The sequence below is a fragment of the Oncorhynchus keta genome, chromosome 26 (assembly GCF_023373465.1).
Source record: "Oncorhynchus keta strain PuntledgeMale-10-30-2019 chromosome 26, Oket_V2, whole genome shotgun sequence".
NCBI classification, from domain to species: Eukaryota; Metazoa; Chordata; class Actinopteri; order Salmoniformes; family Salmonidae; genus Oncorhynchus; species Oncorhynchus keta.
This window is the reverse complement of record NC_068446.1, coordinates 13253960-13273214: the sequence shown is the minus strand read 5'-3', so window position 1 is coordinate 13273214 and position 19255 is coordinate 13253960. Positions and strand designations below refer to the sequence as shown.

General features: G+C 42.2%; 1 protein-coding gene across 2 annotated transcripts in view; it reads right to left on the bottom strand.

Moving 5' to 3' along the window:
* Positions 1 to 833: 833 nt before the first annotated feature.
* The window catches only part of LOC118371477 (aquaporin-4-like), a 34241-nt gene continuing 15819 nt past the window's right edge, over positions 834 to 19255 (bottom strand). The window contains exons 1-5 of one of the 2 annotated variants that reach the window (XM_035756923.2): positions 18279 to 18339; positions 16708 to 17188; positions 16043 to 16207; positions 6899 to 6979; positions 834 to 5036 (exon numbers count right to left, since the gene is read on the bottom strand). In XM_035756923.2, coding sequence (XP_035612816.1) covers positions 4764 to 5036; positions 6899 to 6979; positions 16043 to 16207; positions 16708 to 17091 — 903 coding nt within the window. In that variant the 5' untranslated portion in view covers positions 17092 to 17188; positions 18279 to 18339 and the 3' untranslated portion in view covers positions 834 to 4763. Of the gene's footprint in view, positions 5037 to 6898; positions 6980 to 16042; positions 16208 to 16707; positions 17189 to 18278; positions 18340 to 19255 lie in introns of those variants that run through there. The other variant, XM_035756922.2, reaches the window with a different exon arrangement.

Here is a 19255-nt window from a genome sequence, read left to right as displayed (position 1 = left end):
TTATGGTCATTGTTGTTAATAACAATGTTTTCTGCGCTGAACTTTGTAGCTTATTGTTGGAAACTAAATCCCCCTACTACATCGCACAGTTCTGGCTTGATCTGCTTTATCTCTAGAGAAAATGTTCAACGTGTGCAATGAGTTCACAAAAAATAAAATAATAATTAACGGAATTCAAATAAATTACCCAAAGTCGCTCAATTAGTTGTCACACAAAAATCCACACTTTTTGGTTAATGACTCAGCACTTCAAATCCCATGTGCTTTTCTACATGTGAAATCATGTGGTTTTTCGCTAAGGGGCACATACCTATGCGCTCACAAACGAACATCACGCACGTACATGCTTGCGCTTTCCCAAAAACTAAAACTTCCCACTCAAGCCTTTCCTGAGGTTGTTAGTGCCCCCTGCTGTTAGACAGCGGTAAGTACACCAGTTTAACTTTGGGGAAAGCGGAATACAAGTCATTTGTACAACTGAATGCATTCAACTGAAAAGTGTCTTATGCATTTAACCCAACCCCTCTGAATCAGAGAGCTGCGGGGGGCTGCCGTAATTGACATCTACGTCTTCGGCGCCCGGGGAACCTGTGGGTTAACTGCCTTGCTCAGGGGCAGAACGACAGATTTTTACATTCTCAGCTCCGGGGTTTAATCCAGCAACCTTTCGGTTACTGGCCCAACGTTTTAACCATTTCTAGCCTCAAACATGCAGGGGATTTGTTTTGGAAAACATTGTATCCCATTGTGCTGGGATATGGAAAAAATAACAAAATCATGTTGCTAAATCGGCCAATCAATTAATCAATCAATTTATCAACCAATCCATCGGTTTAACTTTATTAGTTATGATGTACAGTATACTGAAGCACAGCTCAGGGGAGAGACAATTGATATTCAATTCAAGAGATATGTCCAACATATTAACAGTAGAAAAACAACATGAAACAGGCTACATTATCTGCTTTTTATACAATCACTCTATAGATTATAGGACTTACCTTAAACAAAGGAAGATCAGTCTGTGAGTGTATGTAAGTGTGTGTGTCTGTGATTAAGGGCTTGAATTTTTCATATCGCTGAAGCGTGATTGCAATTTAAAGGTAATTTCCGATCCAGCTCAGATATGCAGTCTCCACTAACGTGGGAAAATTGCCTTTAAATTCCTATGCCCTGTAGCGCAGCTCTTTGCGCCACGGATTGAATCGAGCCCAAAATATGAGAGGGATAGGAGGGGAGGACATATTAACAAAAGCAAAAATCGTAAGGAAGGGAGACAGTAAAAGAGTAAAAATGAATACAGTAAAAGTAGAATAAATCTGTCCAACCCACCTCCAGTAATCTTTATTCATGAACATTGTTTATCCCTGCCACATCTTATACATGCATGTAAGCAGTGTGAATTGGCTAGCGAGTTAGTGGTGCACGCTAGTGGCATTTCAATCGATGACATCACTTGCTCTGAGACCTTGAAGTAGTTGTTCCCCTTGCTCTGCAAGGACTGTGGCTTTTGTGGAGTGACACAGTTAAAGTCGGAAGTTTACATACAGCTTAGCCAAAATACATTTAAACTCAGTTTTTCACAATTCCTGACATTTAATCCAAGTAAAAATTCCCTGTTTTAGGTCAGTTAGGATCACCACTTTATTTTAATTAAAGGGGCAGTATTGAGAAGCTTGGATGAAATGTGCCCAGAGGTCCCCAGAGTAAACTGCCTGCTCCTCAGTCCTAGTTGCTAACATATGCATGCTATTATTAGTATTGGATAGAAAACACTCTGAAGTATCTAAAACTGTTTGAATGATGTCTGTGAGTATAACATAAATCAAATGGCAGGCAAAACCTGGGAAGAAATCCAAACAGGAAGTGGGAAATCTGAGGTTGGTCGGTTTTCAACCCAGCCCTATTGAATACATAGTGGGATATTGGTTATGTTGCACTTCCTAAGGCTTCCAATAGATATCAACCGTCTCTAGAAACTTGAATATGGCTTCTACTGTATTGTGGGGCAGGATGAGAGCTCTTTGAGTCAGTGGTCTGGCAGAGAGCCAGGTCCTGGTCACGCGCATTTCACATGATAGTGAACTTGCTTTCCATGGTATTTCCATAGACAATGGGGAATTCTCCGGTTGGAACGTTATGGAAGATTTATGATAACACCATCCTAAAGATTGATTCTATGCTTAGTTTAACAAGTTTCTTCGACCTGTAACATAACGTTTTGAAGTTTTTGTCCGATGTCCGGCTGGACCTGCACGAGCATTCGGATTTGTGTACTAAACGCACTAACAAAAGTAGCTACTTGGACATAAATAATGGACATTATCGAACGAAAAAAACATTTATTGTGGAACTAGGATTCCTGGTAGTGCATTCTGATGAAGATCATCAAAGGTAAAGGAATATTTATAGTGTTATTTTTGATTTCTGTTGACTCCAACATGGCGGATACATTTTTTTTCTTCTGATTGCCGTCTCAGATTATTGCATAGTTTGCTTTTTCCGTAAAGTTTTTTTGAAATCTGACACAGCGGTTGCATTAAGGAGAGGTATATCTATATTTCCATGTCTAAAAATTGTATTTATCAACATTTATAATGAGTATTTCTGTAAAATTATGTGGCTCTCTGCAATATCACCGGATGTTTTTGGAACTAGTGGACGTAACGCGTCAATGTATACTGAGATTTTTAAAATATCAATATGAACTTTATCAAACAAAACATACATGTATTATGTAACATGAAGTCCTATGAGTGTCATCTGATGAAGATCATCAAAGGTTAGTGATTCATTTTATCTCTATTTGTGCTTTTTGTGACTCCTCTCTTTGGCTGGAAAAATGTTTTTCTGTAAGTTGGTGGTGACCTAACAATCATTTGTGGTGATTTCGATGTAAAGCCTATTTGAAATCGGATACTGTGGTGGGATTAACAACAAGACTACCTTTAAAACGGTATAAGATACATGTATGTCTGAGGAATTTTAATTATGAGATTTCTGTTGTTTTGAATTTGGCACCCTGCACTTTCACTGTCTGTTGTCATATCGATCCCGTTAACGGGACTGCAGCCCTAAGAAGTGTTTAAGAATGTGAAATGTCTGAATAATAGTAGAGAGAATGATTTATTTCAGCGTTTATTTCTTTCATTACTTTCCCAGTGGGTAAAACGTTTACATACACTCAATTAGTATTTGGTAGCATTTACCTTTAAATTGTTTAACTTGGGTCAAACGTTATGGGTAGCATTCCTCAAGCTTCCCACAATAAGTTGAGTGAATTTTGGCCCATTCCTCATGGCAGAGCTGGTGTAACTGAGTAAGGCTTGTAAAGGCCTCCTTACTCACGCAGGCTTTTTCAGTTCTACCCACAAATTATCTATAGGAGTGAGGTCAGGGCTTTGTGATGGCCACTCCAATACCTTGACTTTATTGTCCTTAGGCCATTTTGCCACAACTTTAGAAGTATGCTTGGGGTCATTGTCCCCACTTCCAAATGGAAGACCCATTTGTGACCAAGCTTTAACTTCCTGGCTGATGTCTTGAGAGTTTTTGCACCAAACTATGTTCATCTCTAGGAGACAGAACGCGTCTCGTTCCTGAGCGATATGACGGCTGTGTGGTCCCATGGTGTTTATACTTGCATACTATTGCTTGTACAGATGAACGTGGTACCTTTGGGCTTTTGGAAATTGCTCCCAATGATGAACCAGTCTTCTGGAGGTCTACAATCTTTTTTCTGAGGTCTTGGCTGATTTATTTTGATTTTCCCATGATGTCAAGCAAAGAGGCACTGAGTTTGAAGGTAGGCATTGAAATAACATCCACAGGTACACCTCCAATTGACTCAAATTATGTCAATTAGCCTATCAGAGGCTTCTAAAGCCATGACAACATTTTCTGGAATTTTCCAAGCTGTTTAAAGGCACAGTCAACTCAGTGTATGTAAACTTCTGACACACTGAAATTGGGATACAGTGAATTATAAGTTAAATAATCTAACTGTAAACAATTGTTGGAAAAATTACTTGTATCATGCACAAAGTAGATGTCATAACCGACTTGGCAAAACTATAGTATGTTAACAAGAAATTAGTGGAGTGGTTGAAAAACGAGTTCTAATGGCTCCATCCAAAGTGTATGTAAACTTCTGACTTCAACTGTAGATCGTGATGTTTCTAAGGTGACTGTCATCAATGTGTTCAGAGAGTCCCTGGTTCAAGCCCAGGTTGGGGTGAGGCGAGGGATGAAAGCAACACTGTTACATACATATAAACTCATAAATTGTATTGTATATATTTTAGCTATTAAAGAAACATCTCATATAGATCATTCAGGCCATAAAGGATAAGAAGAGAAAGAGAGGAGCACCCAGTTGAAAGGGTGCAGATTTGAACACGTACACTGAGAATGGAGGACCGCTGCTGTATGTTATCTAGGGGTTGGTCTGTGTTTGTGTCTATATTGCAAGTGTCTACATATAAAGTATGCTGTATGTGTTAAGTCTGTCTATATCTCTACAGAAGGCAAGTCTATTGTTGTGTCTATAGTCAGTCTACAGTCTTTGACTGTCAGTTTGCATAGCAAGTCAGTCTCCATAAGAGGTCAAGTCAGTCAAAAGAGAAAGTCTTTAGGTCGGTCAGCATTAGAGATGTCAGTCCAGCAGAGATTAGTCTCTATAAGAGGTCAGTCTCTTTGAGGGGAGGATATGGGTTAAGGGACTGTACAGTGGTCTGGTCTTCTCTCCCAGTGCACCTCACTAGTCATACAGAGGAGAGCACCTCCCCTGACGTCTCCCTCTCCCTCTCCTTCTGTTCAGCTCTCTCCACATCCATCACGGTGAAGGGGTGTTCTTTGGCCAGTTGGTCACGGTCTACCCTTAAGCTGCTCTGGACCTCTCGATATTTGGTGGAGGTGAAGCCAGTCTTGGAAAGGACCTCAGTATAACGTCTCTTTAGCTCAGGGTCGGGACAGAACAAGTACTCATACAGAGTTGCGGCTGTCACACCGCCCAGCACTGGGCCTACCCAGTACACCTGAGATGAGAGAGGGAGAACTATTAGTATACTGTATTTACCCATGTGGGTATGTATGTGTCGTTGTGTGTGTCTATGGGTGCATCAGTATGAGAGCATAGCAGTGTGTTTGATGTATATGATGTACAGTATATCACAAAAGTGAGTACACCCCTCACATTTGTGTAAATATTTGAGTATATCTTTTCATGTGAACTGAACTGAACACTGAAGAAATGACACTTTGCTACAATGTAAAGTAGTGAGTGTACAGCTTGTATAACAGTGTACATTTGCTGTCCCCTCAAAATTACTCAACACACACAATGTCTAAACCGCTGGCAACAAAAGTGAGTACACCCCTAAGTGGAAATGTCCAAATTGGGCCCAATTAGCCATTATCCCTCCCCGGTGTCATGTGACTCGTTAGTGTTACAAGGTCTCAGGTGTGAATGGGGAGCAGGTGTGTTAAATTTGGTGTCATCGCTCTCACACTCCCTCATACTGACTGGTCACTGGAAGTTCAACATGGCACCTCATGGCAAAGAAATCTCTGAGGATCTGAAAAAAATAATTGTTGCTCTAACATAAAGATGGCCTGGGCTATAAGAAGATTGCCAAGACCCTGAAACTGAGCTGCAGCACGGTGGCCAAGACCATACAGCGGTTTAACTGGACAGGTTCCATTCAGAACAGGCCTCGCCATGGTCGACCAAAGAAGTTGAGTGCACGTGCTCAGCGTCATATCCAGAGGTTGTCTTTGGGAAATAGTATGAGTGCTGCCAGCATTGCTGCAGAGGTTGAAGGGGTGCGGGGTCAGCCTGTCAGTGCTCAGACCATACGCCGTACACTGCATCAAATTGGTCTGCATGGCTGTCGTCCCAGAAGGAAGCCTCTTCTAAAGATGATGCTCAAGAAAGGCCGTAAACAGTTTGCTGAAGACAAGCAGACGAAGGACATGGATTACTGGAACCATGTTCTGTTGTCTGATGAGACCAAGATAAACGTATTTGGTTCAGATGGTGTCAAGCGTGTGTGGCGGCAACCAGGTGAGGAGTACAAAGACAAATGTGTCTTACCTACAGTCAAGCATGGTGGTGGGAGTGTCATGGTCTGGGGCTGTGGGAGTGTCATGGTCTGGGGCTGCATGAGTGCTGCCGGCACTGGGGAGCTACAGTTCATAGAGGGAACCATGAATGCCAACATGTACTGTGACATACTGAAGCAGAGCATGATCCCCTCCCTTCGGAGACTGGGCTGCAGGGCAGTATTCCAACATGATAACGACCCCAAACACACCTCCAAGACGACCACTGCCTTGCTAAAGAAGCTGAGGGTAAAGGTGATGGACTGGCCAAGCATGTCTCCAGACCTAAACCCCATTGAGCATCTGTGGGGCATCCTCAAACGGAAGGTGGAGGAGTGGAGGAGTGGAAGAGGACTCCAGTGGCAACCTGTGAAGCTCTGGTGAACTCCATGCCCAAGAGGGTTAAGGCAGTGCTTTAAAATGATGGTGGCCACACAAAATATTGACACTTTGGCCCAATTTGGACATTTTCACTTAGGGGTGTACTCACTTTTGTTGCCAGCGGTTTAGACATTAATGGCTGTGTGTTGAGTTATTTTGAGGGGACAGCAAATGTACACTGGTATACAAGCTGTACACTCACTACTTTACATTGTAGCAAAGTGTCATTTCTCCAGTGTTGTCACATGAAAAGATATACTCAAATATTTACAAAAATGTGATATACTGTATATGAGTTAAGTTCTGAGACAGGATGTTTTTGGTTTTGTTTGAGTGATTGCACGTGGTTGTATATTCATGTGTGTAGTTTGTATATGGTTGTGTATGGCATTGTGTATCATTTGTTCTCTCTCACCCAGTGGTTCTCCCAGCTCCAGGTGACCATGGCAGGTCCAAATGATCGAGCGGGGTTCATACTGGCACCAGTGAAGGGGATCTAAACAGAAGAGTATAGAGATATTACACAAATACACTATTTGAGACATTCCAACCCGAGGACTAGTGTAGTTCCCCTGGTTAATTTGGCCCCATGTAGCAACATGGCCAGTTTGGCAACCCATCATGGATATCGGATGACCAGACTCCTACACTGGCTATGGCTAGGGTTGCAATGGAACATTCAGTAATTTTGGTAATTAACTGGTAATCTATGGCAATCTATGGTAACTTTCAGAATTTATACTTGAACAACTTGTGTTATTCAAAATGTTTTCATATAGCATTCCGGTTTTATATCTGTGTCCATATTGTCCATGAGTTTCTAGTGGATGGATAGACCATATGGTTCAAGGGGAAATCGCCATAGCAGGGCTCTAAAGTGCGACGAAATATTTTGATGCGACCTGAAGTTTTATTTTGGGAACAATGGGACAATGAAAAAATAACCAAGATAATAATTATTGTAATCATCAGGCTACCCTGTACCGTTGTTTCCGAGTGCTTTAAAGAAACAAGCGAGTGCAGATTTGTTTGTTTGAAGGTTGAATCCTTACTACAGAGAAAACGGCTTGCTTCTAGCCCAACAAGGTCAAAAGATCTGACCCATTTAACAGGTGTTGTGCCGAAAATCTCCCCCCCTGCCAGAATCCCCCCTCTCTAATTTCCTTAATTTTGTAGCTAGAGTCAAATACTTTCTGTGACACACATCAGAATCAAATACTTTCTATAGAACACACTTCACGTCAGCCGTTTTCTCTGTAGTAAGGATTCAACCTTCACACAAACAAATCTGCACTCGCTAGGCAACCGAAATTAAATAATTCATGTATGTGTGTTATATTAAACATAGAGGAGGGAGTAAAATGCTGGCAATCAATAAACATTTCAGAACAACTATGGCTGAATTATTATCCTTACACTTTCAAAAATGCTCGTTGAAAAGGAGCAGTCAGAGCGTACAATCATGGCTATCCGAACAGCAGAGGACGAGGTCACATATGACCCAAAAAAGATCCATTTAACTTTTCATGATTTTTACTGCAAACTATATACCTCTGAGAGAAAACACACAGAGGCAGAACTCCACTCTTTCCTAGAGGGAATCTCGCTACCTAAACTATCACTCCTGAGGAGATCCTGGAGGCAATTACCTCCATGCCACCTAATAAGTCCCCAGGCCCAGATGGATTCCCCAGAGAGTTCTACAAAGCTTTTTGGCCCCAGCTCAGCCCTATCTTCATGCCAATGTTGGAGGATTTTTGCAAAAACGGAGTTCTCCCAGACTCAATGCACACAGCTCGCATTACAGTGTTGATAAAAAAGGACAAGGACCCCCTATCCTGCTCGTCCTTCCGGCCCATTAGCTTGTTGGATTTCAACTATAAAATAATTACCAAATTGCTCGCCAAAAGACTAAACACTCTTCTTCCCAAAATAATAAAAGCGGACCAAACCGGATTTATTAGAGACAGATACTCTTCTGATAACATTCGCCGTCTTTTTGATATTATTGATCAAGTAAACGCACAGAAGACCCCTGTCCTGCTGGCTTCACTGGATGCCGAGAAGGCGCTTGACAGGATGGAGTGGAGCTTTCTGTTTTCAGTCTTAGAAAAGTTCAATATGGGCCCAAATTTTATTAAATGGATCAAATCACTATACTCTCATCCCAATGCCATGGTGACTACCAATGGACTGAACTCTGACAGATTCCCTCTGGAACGGGGCACAAGACAAGGGTGCTCGCTGTCCCCGATGCTCTACTTGTTGGGGGCGGAGACTCTGGCAGAGCTGATAAGGAGTAATCCAAGTATTATGGGTGTTTCTGCAGGTGGGCTGCAGCACAAGATTTCGCTTTACGCAGATGATGTCTTTGCTCTACATATCCAACCCTGAGAAATCCCTCTCTCTCATTTTAGACACAATTGCTCAGTATGGCAAGTTTTCAGATTATAAGATCAATTTGAACAAATCCACTGTCTGCCCTCTCAATATTACACTCACCAGCTCTATGAAGACACTTTGTCCTTTCCAATGGAAAACACAGGGTTTTCAATACCTCGGGATCTTCATAACACCACATCTGAATAGCCTTTTTAAGGAAAATTATCTTCTACTCCTGGATCGAATCAAGAACGATCTCCAAACCTGGATCTCCCTCCCAATTAGCTTAGTAGGAAGAACTAATGTAATCCGTATGAACGTCCTCCCTAGACTGAACTACTTATTTCAGATGCTCCCATACTATCTCCCAGTTTCCTTCTTCAAAACAACTAACCAAAGCATCACCAAATTTATATGGGGCAATAAAAAACCTAGGATCAAGTTTTCCACTCTATCGAAACCTGAATCTTAGGGTGGTCTTGCCCTTCCCTTCCTTCAATTGTACTACTGGTCTGCCCAAATCCGCAACATGCTAACATGGATCACAAACAGACAAGAGTCAACGTGGATTCAGATAGAACCCCAATCCTGTGGTTCATTGCCCTTAAGCTCAATTATATTCATTAATAACTTTAGTGAAGTGGGCAACATAGCCAAAACCTTTGTGATTTACAGCACCCTACTAGCGTGGAGGGACTGTAAGAAATACCTGGGCATTTACTCCCAAATATGTTCTCACTCGCCTATAGTAGGCACCCCAGACTTGCCAAAAGCCCTGAGGGATGCCAACTTTAATCTTTGTCATGCTCTAGGAATCAGGACCTTTTCAGACCTATATCATCAGAAAACCACTACACTGAAATCCTTTCAAGAGCTCTGCAGTGAATTCAATGTGCCAAGATCCCATTTTTTTTTAAATATCTAAAAAATTAGACATGTAGTTTCCTCATTTACTACCTCCAAGAGGAGGTTTAGAACTCAGTTGAATGAATTTGAAACCCTTCTTGTCACACCATAAATCTAAATATCTTACATCTATAGACTCCTTTCTGAGAAAGGAAGCTCCTCCTTTACTCCTTTGAAAATAATCTGGGAAAAGGACCTTGGTCTGACTATCAGTGATGAGTTATGGGCAGAGGTTTGCGACATGGGCAGAGGTTTGCTCCTCTACCAGTGTAAAAATGAAAGAATCTAATTACAAATTTTTGTACAAATGTTATTATACTCCTTTGAGACTCCATAGAATGAAAACAGATATGACTCCTAGCTGTAAAAGATGTACCTCTGAAAGTGGAACCCATATGCATGTATTTTGGAGCTGTAGGGAGATTGCCAGATTCGTGTATCTATCTTCTTAATGCCCAGCAGGACTTTGTTCTTGATCCTGATAGAGAAGATTAGCTTATGACTATTACATACTTTGCTAAGAAATGTATTCTTCTATTGTGGGCCTCTAATACCCCTCCTACATTTAAAATGTGGATTGACCAGATTGTTGACTTTCTTCCTCTTGAAAAGCTCACTTATGACCTCCACAAGAGACAGCCCAAGTTTGATAGACTCTGGTCTCCACTATTCAACTATATTTCAAACTGGACAGAGTGAACGGGGTGATTAGGTAAATGTGCAGATACATGTTGTGTAAGGTACTGTAAAACCTAAAAACGAATTATTGGCCCGTCGTCTCAGCGAATGCTTGAAATAGCTGATAAGAACCTTGATAATGCTGCTGCAAGTGTTATATGTTTTTTGTGTGTTTTTGAGTACGTGTGCGTATGTAATCAAATCAAATTTTATTTGTCACATACACATGGTTAGCAGATGTTAATGCGAGTGTAGCGAAATGCTTGTGCTTCTAGTTCCGACAATGCAGTAATAACCAACAAGTAATCTAACTAACAATTCCTAAACTACTGTCTTATATACAGTGTAAGGGGATAAAGAATATGTACATAAAGATATATGAATGAGTGATGGTACAGAGCAGCATAGGCAAGATGCAGTCGATGATATAGAGTACAGTATATACGTATGCATGTGAGATGAATAATGTAGGGTAAGTAACATTATATAAGGTAGCATTGTTTAAAGTGGCTAGTGATATATTTACATCATTCCCATCAATTCCCATTATTAAAGTGGCTGGAGTTGAGTCAGTGTCAGTGTGTTGGCAGCGGCCACTCAATGTTAGTGGTGGCTGTTTAACAGTCTGATGGCCTTGAGATAGAAGCTGTTTTTCTGTCTCGGTCCCAGCTTTGATGCACCTGTACTGACCTCGCCTTCTGGATGATAGCGGGGTGAACAGGCAGTGGCTCGGGTGGTTGATGTCCTTGATGATCTTTATGGCCTTCCTGTAACATCGGGTGGTGTAGGTGTCCTGGAGGGCAGGTAGTTTGCCCCCGGTGATGCGTTGTGCAGACCTCACTACCCTCTGGAGAGCCTTACGGTTGAGGGCGGAGCAGTTGCCGTACCAGGCGGTGATACAGCCCGCCAGGATGCTCTCGATTGTGCATCTGTAGAAGTTTGTGAGTGCTTTTGGTGACAAGCCGAATTTCTTCAGCGTCCTGAGGTTGAAGAGGCGCTGCTGCGCCTTCTTCACGATGCTGTCTGTGTGAGTGGACCAATTCAGTTTGTCTGTGATGTGTATGCCGAGGAACTTAAAACTTGCTACCCTCTCCACTACTGTTCCATCGATGTGGATAGGGGGGTGTTCCCTCTGCTGTTTCCTGAAGTCCACAATCATCTCCTTAGTTTTGTTGACGTTGAGTGTGAGGTTATTTTCCTGACACCACACTCTGAGGGCCCTCACCTCCTCCCTGTAGGCCGTCTCGTCGTTGTTGGTAATCAAGCCTACCACTGTTGTGTCGTCCGCAAACTTGATGATTGAGTTGGAGGCGTGCGTGGCCACGCAGTCGTGGGTGAACAGGGAGTACAGGAGAGGGCTCAGAACGCACCCTTGTGGGGCCCCAGTGTTGAGGATCAGAGGGGAGGATATGTTGTTACCTACCCTCACCACCTGGGGGCGGCCCGTCAGGAAGTTCAGTACCCAGTTGCACAGGGCGGGGTCAAGACCCAGGGTCTCGAGCTTGATGACGAGCTTGGAGGGTACTATGGTGTTGAATGCCGAGCTGTAGTCGATGAACAGCATTCTCACATAGGTATTCCTCTTGTCCAGATGGGTTTGGGCATTGTGCAGTGTGGTTGAGATTGCATCGTCTGTGGACCTATTTGGGCGGTAAGCAAATTGGAGTGGGTCTAGGGTGTCAGGTAGGGTGGAGGTGATATGGTCCTTGACTAGTCTCTCAAAGCACTTCATGATGACGGAAGTGAGTGCTACGGGGTGGTAGTCGTTTAGCTCAGTTACCTTAGCTTTCTTGGGAACAGGAACAATGGTGGCCCTCTTGAAGCATGTGGGAACAGCAGACTGGTATAGGGATTGATTGAATATGTCCGTAAACACACCGGCCAGCTGGGCTGCGCATGCTCTGAGGGCGCGGCTGGGGATGCCGTCTGGGCCTGCAGCCTTGCGAGGGTTAACACGTTTAAATGTCTTACTCACCTCGGCTGCAGTGAAGGAGAGACCGCATGTTTTCGTTGCAGGCTGTGTCAGTGGCACTGTCCTCAAAGCGGGCAAAAAAAGTTATTTAGTCTGCCTGGGAGCAAGACATCCTGGTCCGTGACTGGGCTGGATTTCTTCCTGTAGTCCGTGATTGACTGTAGACCCTGCCACATGCCTCTTGTGTCTGAGCCGTTGAATTGAGATTCTACTTTGCCTCTGTATTGACGCTTAGACATTTACATTACATTTAAGTCATTTAGCAGACGCTCTTATCCAGAGCGACTTACAAATTGGCTTGTTAGCTTGTTTGATAGCCTTGCGGAGGGAATGGCTGCACTGTTTGTATTCGGTCATGTTACCAGACACCTTGCTCTGATTAAAAGCAGTGGTTCGCGCTTTCAGTTTCACGCGAATGCTGCCATCAATCCATGGTTTCTGGTTAGGGAATGTTTTAATCGTTGCTATGGGAACGACATCTTTAACGCATGTTCTAATGAACTCGCACACCGAATCAGCGTATTCGTCAATGTTGTTATCTGACGCAATACGAAACATATCCCAGTCCACGTGATGGAAGCAGACTTGGAGTGTGGAGTCAGCTTGGTCGGACCAGCGTTGGACAGACCTCAGCGTGGGAGCCTCTAGTTTTAGTTTCTGTCTGTAGGCAGGGATCAGCAAAATGGAGTCGTGGTCAGCTTTTCCGAAAGGGGGGCGGGGCAGGGCCTTATATGCGTCGCGGAAGTTAGAGTAACAATGATACAAGGTTTTTCCACCCCTGGTTGCGCAATCGATATGCTGATAATATTTAGGGAGTCTTGTTTTCAGATTAGCCTTGTTAAAATCCCCAGCTACAATGAATGCAGCCTCCGGATAAATGGTTTCCAGTTTGCAAAGAGTTAAATAAAGTTTGTTCAGAGCCATCGATGTGTCTGCTTGGAAGGGGATATATACGGCTGTGATTATAATCGAAGATAATTATCTTGGTAGATAATGCGGTCTACATTTGATTGTGAGGAATTCTAAATCAGGTGAACAGAAGGATTAGAGTTTCCTGTATGTTTCTTTCATCACACCATGTCTCGTTAGCCATAAGGCATACTCCCCCGCCCCTCTTCTTACCAGAAAGGTGTTTGTTTCTATCGGCGCGATGCGTGGAGAAACCAGTTGGCTGCACCGCTTCGGATAGCGTCTCTCCAGTAAGCCATGTTTCCGTGAAGCACAGAACGTTACAGTCTCTGATGTCCCTCTGGAATGCTACCCTTGCTCGGATTTCATCAACCTTGTTGTCTAGAGACTGGACATTGGCAAGAAGAATGCTAGGGAGTGGTGCACGGTGTGCCCGTCTCCGGAGTCTGACCAGAAGACCACCTCGTTTCCCTCTTTTGCGGAGTCGTTTTTTTGGGTCGCTGCATGCGATCCATTCCGTTGTCCTGTTTGTAAGGCAGAACACAGGATCCGCGTCGCGAAAAACATATTCTTTGGTCGTACTGATGGTGAGTTGACGCTGATCTTATATTCAGTAGTTCTTCTCGACTGTATGTAATGAAACCTAAGATGACCTGGGGTACTATAATGTAAGAAATAACACGTAAAAAAACAAAAAACTGCATAGTTTCTTAGGAACGCGAAGCGAGGCGGCCATCTATGTATGTATGTATGTATGTATGTATGTATGTATGTATGTATGTATGTATGTATGTATGTATGTATGTATGTATGTATGTATGTATGTATATGTGTGTATGTATGTGTGTATGTATGTATATGTGTGTATGTATGTACATATATATGCACCAAGGAAAATAAATAGATTAAGAAAAATACATGTTTTTATTTGACTTTATCATTCATTTTAATTGTATTTTTATTTTAAATTTTTTTCAAATGTACTATTATTTTTTGGACTTACATTTTTTTTTTTTAAGCCTGTCACAATGTGTTTTGTTGGTTGATTGAAAAACAACAAGAGATGACGAATTTTAGCAAAGAGATTTATTTATAGACTAATACAAAATCGGTTGCGGATTTAGGTACGGGCAACATGACCAGCCGTGCGGGCGGGGGCGGGCGCCACATCTACTTGAAACAAATAGCCAAACCGAAAACTGCAGACAAAAATGCTTTCTGCTACTAAGATCAGTGAAATGTAGGCTAAAACTGACAACAGAGTGAAGAGCAGAAATCTCAATCTGCAGGGATCACATTTTTTTTTCAAAAACCATGTCCCGGTCTGTTCTAAAACTACTCGCGCGTCGACGTTGTTAACCATTTGTTTATACTTTCTTCAGTCATGTTACCTCATTGGCTAGCTAGCTCACAACCTGGTAACTTTAACCAGTATATCTAAACATTGGGGGGCACAGAAAGAAATGAAAAGGAGATTTTAAAAAAAGGGGGGTCGTCACTAGTTACCACAACCACAAAGTCATAATTATACCTAAACCCTGCCTATTTCTACTATTTCTCTTCTTAAGATCCGGTGTTAAATTTAACCATCAATGTAACCCTAACCGTAACCACACTGCTAACCGTATACCTAACCCTAACCTTAAATTAAGACCAAAAAGCGTTTGTTTTCATGCATTTTCATAATAAAGCCATTTTATTTTGTGGCTGTGGTAACTAGTGACAACAATATAGAAACCTAATATTCCACAAATGACTTTGTAATTTCAATAAAACATTTTAGCTTTTATAATTTACAGTGTTACATATTAGTTTCTATGACACAACATGTGCTTCAAAAATAGCTAGAAACTCATATAGGACTCCACATCTTTCCTACAATTCATCCGAACTTCCCTGGATCTGCACTTCATCTTCATCCCTGTTACAATAAATATCTTGGTTCATTCATTCCTGTTTTCTGGTCTGAGTCTGCTCTTGGGTTCCCCTGTGCTGCTCCGCCTAACACCCACACCCTGCAAAAAAATAAAAATAACTCCCTTGCCGTTCATGAACTAACACTCACTTGACTTTTTTTTACTAGCACTGCCTTTGCTGATAGCTAATAGCTGAGTAATTTTAAGTCACTCAGGATAAGAGTGTCTGCTAAATTACAATAAATGTAATTTAAAATGTAGCCTAATTAGAAAACACTCCAACTACTGTCTGTTTTGGTGCCAAAACATTTACTACAAAGACAAATTGACATTGTAAAATATATATAGTGTGTAATAACATATTTCAAGCTGAAACACTCATGAATGGTATTCATTAAGTTGATGTTTTATATTTATGATTTACAGCTTTGTCATTACATGTTTTAATCATACTTGATTATTTTATATATTTTACATGTAACAAGGCCACACAGAGGGCCAGAGATAGACGCTTCGTGATAATCTGATGTAGCTACCCAAAAATGGCCACTAGATGTCATGCAATAAAATTCCCCTAAACCTTGAAAACTACCAAAATTCTGATAGTTTACAGGTAAACTTGAAATGTTATCAGTAATATACCCTCCCTTTGCAACCCTAGCTATGGCTGAAAACAGGTTAGGGTTGAGGGCAGGGCTAGAGTTAGGTTTAGGTGTAGGGGTAAAGTTAGGGTTAGTGTTCCTTGTTGACTGATGAAGTGTTGCTAACTATTTTGGCTACCTGAGGTACTACTCACAGCAAACAGGTGTCCAATGCAGACAGAGACGCCGATGGCCAGGGCAGCCGAGCCCTTCAGGTCGCTGCGTTTGGAGTCACAGGTGGCGAACACGGTGAAAACGAGCTCAAAGGTGATGAAGAATTCTATCACCAGAGCGTGACCCACGGAGATACTGGTGTTCACCTGGGGAGAGTCACATGACCTTGGTTAGCCAATAGGAGAGGATGTAATGCCAGTACAGAAGACATGAGGACAAGGTCCCAAATGGCACCCTATTTCCTAAACTTTCCGTGGAAAGGTTTCTACATGGAACCAAAAAGAGTTAAAGGATTCCCACTGGGCACACACTAGTTAAATCAACGTTGTTTCCAGGTAATTTCAATGAAACTACGTTGAACCAACGTGAAATAGACGTTGAATTGACATCTGTGCCAACTGGATTAGTTTATGGGGCTAGCCAAATAACATATTTAAGCTCTATTTAAGCTCTAACTACACACTTTTTTCAAAGTGTGTAGTTTCTCTTCAATGATGATGAAAACAGCTAATATACCCTATAATAAGTCAACAGAATTCGCTGTCAGACAAAAGACTCTACACACTCAACTTATATTCATTCTACACTTAAGACAACTATTTCAGTGACATTTAAAGTCCAGAGTTAGTCTCCCCCTCCTCCTTACTGATGTGACGCCCAACTCGCCCCTGACGGAGCCTGGAGTAACCCCGTAGAGCACAGCCGCCCCCACCACGGCCCCCAGACACTGGGCCAGCAGGTAAAACACAGCCTTTGCCAGGCTGAGTCTCCGGGTCACCACCATGGCAGTGGTCACCGCAGGGTTAATATGGGCACCACTGATGTGTCCAAAGCACTGGACCAGGGTGGCAATACTGAGTCCGAAGCAAAGGGAGATGAGGACCAGGTCAGGGTGGGGTGTATGCTCCTCCTCAACCGCCCAGTTGATGGTGGAACCCAGGCTGAGGAGCACGAAGATCATCATGGCCAGGAACTCCGCCCCGACGCAACGCCAAAACTCCTGCGTCCAGATCCCCTTGAAGGCAGCCATGATCCTGTCACTAGCGCAACACGCAGGCCAGGAAGGAAAAGAGATGGGTAGGCACTGTTCGGCACAGAAAGGAATCACACACCGGGACCAACACGTCCTGCAGAGAGGGAGAGAGGAAAGAGGATGAGGGAGATGATGAAGAGGAGTGAGGGAGATAATGAGAGAGAGAGAGAGAGAGAGAGAGAGAGAGAGAGAGAGAGAGAGAGAGAGAGAGAGAGAGAGCGAGAGAGCGAGAGAGCGCGCGAGAGAGAGAGAGAGAGAGAGAGAGAGAGAGAGAGAGAGAGAGAGAGAGAGAGAGAGAGGAACAAAAACAGTGTGAGAAAGGAGACAAGGAGAAATCAGGTGCCCTCCTGCTTCACTCGCTTGGGGCTTAAAAATATCCATCAACAATCCCTCACTGCTGATATAGGCTACACTGCTCAGTTTGGATAGGGATCAGACAGATCATCGCTGTCCATCATGAAGTCTTTCGAGTTCCTCTGCCATTCTAGCTCTAATTTGCGTGTAATTCCTATGGAAATGTGTTCCATTTGAGTGGCTCGCTCTGCGCACTCAACATTCCGGGAAGCACAAGATGGGAGAGAAGCAAGGGGGCAGAAGAGAGACGATGGGACAACAGAGATGATAAACAACCCCGACACCAAATGAGAATGAGAGGTGCAGACCAAAGCCTACCAAAATGGGCAGGACAGATAACACAACAGAAAAAACAACTAAATAATACAACGCCATTTTCGTTGTATTATTTGTTGTATTATAAAAATAACCAAGGTTATACATTAGGCTGCAAAAGGGACACATTCTTTTATATTAATGTATGTGGTGAGAATAACTAATAATGCAGGTAGGCTGAAAATAAATCCATATCACCAAGGAATTAATAGGTTACCCTATCAAACAAACTTAACGGAAAATCTATCAATAAACCATGAGGCCATGAAAGACTAACTTACCGGCAACTTTCACTCTTTACATTTTCTGAAATATTAACGCGGGTATAATCTACACTCAAATGTAATCCTATTTGTGATGGCATATTACCCACGAACTATAACCTAAGCTACATATAAAAACAAGTCAATCTAAAACTTAAACACTTTCAAAGCACATGCACCTGCCACAGACACATGTCGGAGACATAACTATTGTAATCAAAACCGTCCTTGTACTCCATTGTAACTACTTACGTGGGAATGGAGCTGTCTGGAGCTGTGGAGAAGTGCGTGTGAGTGAGTTTGGAAGTTTGGAAGCGACCTTGAAGGCAGTGGTGGAAAAAGTACCCAATTGTCACACTTGAGAAAAAAAAGTAAATATATCTTAATAGAAAATGATTCAATTGAAAGGGAAAGAGTAAAATTCTACTTGAGTAAAAGTCTAAAAATATTTGGTTTTAAATTTACTTAAGTATCACAAGTAAATGTAATTGCACAAATATACTTAAGTATCAAAAGAAAAAAGTAAAAGTCTAAATAATTTCAAATGTCTTATATTAATCAAACCAGATGTCACAAATTGTATTTATTGTATTTACTGTTAGCCAGGGGCACACTCCAACACTCAGACATAATTTACAATGAAGCATTTGTGTTTAGTGAGTCAGCCAGATCCCCTCTGTAGGGATGACCAGGGATGTTCTCTTGATTAGTGCAAATTTGGCAATTGACCTGTCCTGTTAAGCATTCCAAATGTAACACGTATTTTTGGGTGTCTGAGAAAATGTATGGATTAAAAAGTACATTATTTTGTTTTGTAATGTAGCGGAGTAAAAGTAAAATTTACTAAAAATATATAAATAAAAAAGTAAAGTACAGATACCCACAAAAACTACTTAAATGGTATTTTTACTTAAGTATTTTACACCACTGCTTTAAGGATATTAATAAAGGTCTAACCACACATTTCCAACCCAGTCAGCCCTCGAGGTAGCCCTTGGTCATGACTCTGTTCCATTACATTACACACGAAGGCATCTTCTATACGGGGGAGTTATGTTACGAGCCCAGACGCTAAGTCTGAAAAAAAACCTAGAGTCGATTGATGCACTTATACATCATAAGGTAAATTAATTTTAATATTGAATAGCTCCCTGTGTGTTTACGCTAGAGACTTGCCGTTTCTTGTTGTGGCTGCAGCTCAATGCCCTCTTTCCGCTGATATAACGTTT